The 6,481-nt window shown below is 38.6% G+C and overlaps 1 protein-coding gene across 1 annotated transcript; it reads right to left on the reverse strand.

Moving 5' to 3' along the window:
• Positions 1 to 1,800: 1,800 nt before the first annotated feature.
• Positions 1,801 to 3,045, reverse strand: LOC120284066. The gene is made up of 2 exons (XM_039290886.1): positions 2,968 to 3,045; positions 1,801 to 2,649 (listed from the first exon to the last, which is right to left on the reverse strand). Exons 1-2 carry the CDS (start codon positions 3,043 to 3,045, stop codon positions 1,801 to 1,803), a joined length of 927 nt encoding a protein of 308 aa, XP_039146820.1.
• Between the last annotated feature and the right edge of the window lie 3,436 nt (positions 3,046 to 6,481).

The following is a 6,481-nucleotide window of genomic DNA, read 5'->3' on the forward strand; positions in this document are numbered from 1 at the left end:
ATGTTTTATTCTTCATGATTGATGCCATCTCAGATTCCATAGCATCTTGCCACACCTTATGCTTCACTTCTTCATTATAATCAACAGGGTCTGCAGCACATAATGCAAAGGTGCAGGTATTATAGACATCCACCAGTGATCTCACATTTCGCGGTGGTGTATCATCTATTTGTGTAATCTGAGGACTCTGATTGCTCATCACTGAGGAGTTCTCAATTGTTGTTGCTGCATCCTTTCTGAGACCACCATCACATTCACCTGTAGTCTCACCAGCTTCTTCTTCAACTGGGATCACCTGCTCTTTTACATTATAAGTCTTCCAATTCCATCTTGAGATTTCATGGAACACTACATCCCTGCTCACAATGACCTTGCATGTTGTAGGATTATATAGTCTGTATGCTTTGGATTCAGAACTATACCCAATTAACACACACCTTTCGGACTTGTCATTGAGCTTCTGATGTTTGTGAGATGGAATCAGTGTAAATGCTATACACCCAAAGGTTCTAAGATAACTTACATTGGGTTTGAGCCATGCCAGACCTCATATGGAGTCTTGTTCACCAGAGCTTGTGTTGGAGACCTGTTGATCAAATGAACTGTAGTTGATACAGCTTCTCCCCAGAACTTTGTTGGAAGTTCTCCACTCCTTAATAGACTTTGGGCCATCTCAACTACTGTTCTATTTTTGCGTTCCACCACCCCATTCTGCTGAGGTGAGTAGGGGGCTGTATATTCTTGTTTGATTCCTAATTTGTCACAATAATTCTGGAAATCATGAGAAGAGAATTCCCCTCCCCGATCACTCCTCAGGGCCTTAACCTTCAATCCAGTCTGCCTTTCCACATATGCATGGAAATTCTGGAATTTCTCAAAGACTTCTGACTTGGTCTTGAGTAGAAAAACCTAGCACCATCTGCTGAAATCATCCACAAGTAAGTAAAAATATTTATTACCTCCAAGTGAATCCTCGCTCATAGGAACACAGAGATCCATATGGATCAATTGGAGACATGCACTCGCTCTTCGGGCCATGCCACAAGGTAAGGAATTCCTAGCTTGCTTGGCCATCACACACTCTTCACATTGTGATTTCTCCTTCAATTCTGGAATTCCCTTCACCATCTTATTCTGAGTGAGTGAAAGTAGATTTTTATAATTCAAGTGCCCAAAACTAAAGTGCCACAACTCATCTGGTGACTGAGTTCTTGCAACCATGCTCATGTTCTCAATAGCAGCAATGTTCAGAGGGAACATGTTGTTCCTCGACCTTGGAATTGTAATGACATTAGTTTTCTCATTACAATCACTGATGACACACATATTCTCTTCAAATTTAACTGAGTACCCCTTTGAGAGTAGTTGCCCAACACTGAGAAGATTATGTGCAAGACCCAGTACATATTGCACATTATGCAAATTCTTCTGAGCTCCTGATTGAGTTTTAATAGTCACAGTCCCCACACCTTGCACCTTCATCTCCTTGTTGTCTCCCAACCTCACACTGACCTTCATTGACTCATCCAGGGTGCTGAACAACACTTTGTTTCCCGTCATGTGATTTGAGCACCCTGAGTCAATCAACCATACTGAACTGGGTTGGAGTTCATTACAACTACTTGCCATGAAGAGATTTCCATCCCCACTCTCTTCTACAACTAGGGCAGCACCACTCTCAGCTTGTTTCTCCCTTAGATTGCACTCAGCTTTCATATGCCCATATTTCTTGCAATAAAAACACTGAATATGGCTTTTATTCTCACTTCCTCTTCCTCGATTGCTCTCATAACCTCTTCCTTAGCCACGATTGTTTCTTTCTCTTCCTCTCAAATGAGATCTCCCTCGACTTCTGCCTTCGCCCGAAGAGACAGTAGAGCCACTTGGTTTGAGCTGTCCTGTGCTCGAGGACTCATCCCTTGCTACCAATACTTTCTCACCGGTCTTCATCACACAGCGATTAACTCTCACTTCATGAGCTTGAAGGGTGCCATAGTGATCATCAAGACTGAGTTTTGAGATCTCCTTTGATTCTTCAATCGCCACAGCAACCCAGCCGAACTTTAGAGCCAGACTTCGAAGTACCTTCGACACCACCTCTGGTTCCTTAAGCTTGTGACCAAGACCCTTTATCTGGTTTGTTATTGTGATCACTCGTGAGACATACTCTTGAACTCCTTCATCGTCTCTCATCTGGAGGATTTTGATGTCTTGCCGAAGAACCTGAATCCTCACCGCCATCACCTTGGAAGTCCCTTGACACTGCTTCCTCAAGGTTTCCCAAGCATCATGTGCGGACTTAGCTTCTGATATCCGGTCCAAGTTTGGATCATCAACAGCTTGTTGGATAATGCTCAACGCTCTGGCGTCTCGCTTTTTGTTCTCTCTCTCCACGGCCTCATCCTTCGACTCCGTCACTCCATTCTCCACAAGATCCCACAACTCAAGGGATATGAAGATCGTCTTCATCCGAAGACTCCACCGGCCATATTCTGGGCCTGTGAACACCGAGATCGAGGGTTGTGAGAGTGTCACCGGTGAGCCTGCTGTAGCTGTCACGCCGTTGGTCGCCATCAAGCTCTGATACCAGTTTGTAGATGACCGGAGCACTGAACACTGGAGAAGGAAGCTGATCATTTGATGAAATGCCTGAAAGAGAGCAAAGTGTTTGTTAAAATGCTCCTCAAAAAAGAGCCTGCACTCACAGAGAGAAGAAAGGAAGACCAGTCAAAGATTAGATTCCTCTAATACCATGCCTCCACTATCTCCCAATATATATAAACTAATACAGACAGTCAGACAAAATAAAGCACAACCATTGGCTAATGCCCAAATTAAACACCCATTGGACACCTCATTCCACTAACACTTAAATCATTGGGTGGACACTAACAACAAGAGATTGAGTAAATTAAATACTATTTCTCACAAAAAAAGACTTAACTAACATAACAAACTTTAGCTTACTAAAGGAGAACCCAACTTGGCAACCTTGCTGGCTTCTCCACTCTCGTTCAGTACAACGCCATGCTTGTACATCACCATCTTCATACCAACCTGATCACTATCATGCTTCAGCTACTCCACCATACCGTGATGCTTGCTAGCACCGCATCCCATGCCTTTCGCCAGCACATCGTTTTCAATCACATCTTCAACATAACCCTCATCTGTGAAACCGCTTTGCGGTTCATCTCCAGTTATCGTACTTCTTCCCTTCCATGCCTTCCCTTCGCTGTCGAGAATGGCCACTGCTCCGCTGGAAACTCGTAGCTCTGACATCTCCAACCTCTGGATCATGTCTATGGATTACTACAAGGCTACCTCGATCCCTGATTTGGATTTCTCGTAGAGTGATTTCTAAGGTTTTCTCGTTCCCTTCCCTTTGATTCTAGTTTCTTGACGCAGAGTTTTGGTTCAAAGCTAGGGTTAGGGTTTTGGGTACTTATGATTTGTTTTTTGTTTCTCAGGTAGGGATGTGGGGGAAGTTGTTGATGAGAGAGATGACGATAAAGCAAGACACATTGAATTAATCCCAGTGTTTGCTGAAATGCCAACCCAAGCACCTGTGAGAGGATAGTGTTTGACAAAATATCTCACAGAATGCTGAGAGAAAAGATAAAAGAGTTGGAATTTTAGTGGGGAGACTTTTCAAAGATTTTGTTCAAACTGACCAGCACCCAGCTTTCATTACATATATATATATATAGGATTAAGTCAAAAAGTAACAGCACGCTACCATTGGCTACACCATACAGTTGACCACCTATTGGTTATGCCCATTACAAAGACCCATACCCATTGGTTGAGACCAAACAACGAGAGATATCAGTGCAATTAATACTTTATCTCCGAACACCATTTCATCTGAAATAGTCCACTAGTACCCATTCTTGTCATCCTCGTATGTGAATAGCAACCAAACCAAAACCCATATCACTGCCAACAATCATTGTTGGCAGCTCGTCGTTACCCATGCCTTCAGTCAACGTCAACAGAAGTTCAGATTATAAGAATTTATGGTTCCACTCCTTCTGGTCAGAAGGGATGCATGCATGTCCATGGGGTTTGTTGATCTTTCTTTTATATTGTTTTGTTTTTTATGCTCTTGGATTGTGATATTGCTTCTTGATTTCTTAAAAGATTTGGATTTTTTTTTCCTAAGATGGGTTATCTTTACTTGTTTCTTCTTGGCATTCATTGGCTCCTAACCAAGAATACATCGAGTTAGGGTTTGTTCATATTTTTTTCTATTTTGTTTGTCTGTTCTTGGATTGTGATATTGTTTCTTGATTACTAAAAATTTGGCTTTTTTTTCTAAGAAGATTACCTTTTCATGTTTTTCCTTGCCACTCAAATGGCATATAACCAAGAATATAGAGTGAATGAAAATAGTGAAAGACATATAAGTTCCATTAAATTAGGGGTATATGATTGATGATTTATCATTTGTTTAGGTATTTAAGCAAAGCAACAAGTACAAGCTGTTCAGTTTTGGATTCTTTTGTTTTTCTAAGGATTGATTATGGACTACTTTTGATGTGAAAATTTGTGAGAATCTTTGTCAATTGAATTGTTCTTAGCTGGGTTTCCTTCTCTCTTTATTGGAATAGTTATAGTTTTAGGCTTTGTTTGGATTGGCTTCTCAAAAAAGTGTTTTTTTTTTAAATTTAGTAGAAGTGCTTCTGGCAAAAAGTGCTTCTCCAAAGTAAGTTAAGCACTTTTTTTATATTTTGTATTTGGATTAGCTTTTCTGTAGAGGTAGAAGCTGTAAAAATAAGCTAAAAAATAGCTTTTTCTAGAAGCTGGTCATTACCAGCTTCTGAAAAAAGTTGTTTTCAACTTTTTTTACAGCTTCTGTTTTTGCAAAAAAGCCAATACAATAACTTTTTTTGAACCCAAAAGTACTTAACTTATAAAAAAACACTTCTGGGTTTTCCAAAAGCCAATCCAAACAAGGCCTTAGCAAATTATTGATTGTTATCAACTTTTTATTGGGATTAACAACTGTGGTTTTGGATAGTTGTTAATGATTTAGTAAAGTTATTAGATAAGACTTTCATATAGAGTTTAGATAGGAATTAAGTCTGTATTGTGGTTCATAATATAATTTTTGTATTCCTTTTTTGTGTTTGGCTCATAATCAGATTAGAAACTTGCATTTCCATATAAAGTCTTCAATTGGATATGAGCTTATTTTAGTTCTTCTTTGAAGCTGGCACCTTTTGTGTTCTAATATGGTGTTTAGCTGCAGCAGTGTCAATCATGGATGTACTGTAGCCAACAAAAGCACTCTTGGTTGACCCGCATAGCAATGTAGATATGAAGGATCAGTGGAGGACTTTAGTTATCCAAAACCAATAAAAGTAGCATGGTAGTTTCTCATTTTTGTGTTTTCCAACTTCGGTTGAGATGTATATGTCTGTGTTCATAAATCTAAAATTAAAATAAAATTTATCCATTCTAGACTTTTAACACTAGAGATTGTAGTTAAAGTCCATTTGTTGTACGGAAGAATGTATTTGATGGACAAGCAGCTTTTGTCAATGTTAAACATAATGGATATTTTTAACTTAAAATTTTTAAACAAAATTCCATATCTGATTTGAATTGCATGAGCTTCTTCGCCAGTGCTGGGCATAGTTTCATCATCATTTAGACAAATTCACCATAAAATAGGCAAACTACTACTATGTTGCCTCCTTTCATGATGATAGACTATTATTTGGAATATATGGAAATTCTTAAAGTTGTTCATGATTAGAGACATGGACTCAAAGCCTTGAAGAATTCAAATGTTAGCTTAAAATCATTGCCAGAGTTTAATTTGGAATTGGGTGGTTGCTTGTTGTGCTTAGATTAGGTAGGTGCATGGTTCTTAATAGGAGCAACGAACATTATTTTTGTGCTTTGTGTTCTTATATAATAAATTCTTTTCTTTTCCTACCATAATTCCCTGCATGTGCCGCCAAGGCTTGGATTTTATTTCATCTTTTGTTTGTATCATGCCATGATAAAGGGAATTTGGTCTACATGATTTTTGTTTCAAGGTTTCTTTAGTCACATGTTGGTTTTTGGAACTACATCTAGTGATGGAAGTCATGGAACCTTATTTATTGCCAGTTCCACTGTTTAAATGTTTTTGGGAATTTGGATGCAATTTTGTAAGTTTGTTAACAATGTCATAGTTTTCAAAACAATATTTTATATTTGGATATTATCTAAATGTTTTTTACCTGTATTATATCAGTGTTGTTTGTGCACAATTTTTGTCCATGAAATTTTCATTGGCATACAATTATAGAAGACAAAATTTATGTTTTCTTTAAAAATTTTTGGCACTCTTTGTTTGGTTGGATGAGAGCATGCTTACATTTTTGTAAGTCTTGTTTAATTTGCATGTGGTAAATGTTTCATTAGGAATATTGCCAAAGACATGTAGATTAATTTACTGAATTATGGCTTTTTGATTTGTAATCTA

The sequence above is a fragment of the Dioscorea cayenensis genome, chromosome 19 (assembly GCF_009730915.1).
Source record: "Dioscorea cayenensis subsp. rotundata cultivar TDr96_F1 chromosome 19, TDr96_F1_v2_PseudoChromosome.rev07_lg8_w22 25.fasta, whole genome shotgun sequence".
Lineage (NCBI taxonomy): Eukaryota > Viridiplantae > Streptophyta > Magnoliopsida > Dioscoreales > Dioscoreaceae > Dioscorea > Dioscorea cayenensis.

Excerpts from the sequence above, each read along its gene's own strand:
- LOC120284066 (XM_039290886.1), bottom strand. The coding sequence starts at position 3,045 with ATGGTGATGTACAAGCATGGCGTTGTACTGAACGAGAGTGGAGAAGCC. Across the intron at positions 2,650-2,967 it reads CCAAGTTGGGTTCTCCTTTA|GCATTTCATCAAATGATCAG; the intron begins GTAAGCTAAAGT and ends GCTCTCTTTCAG.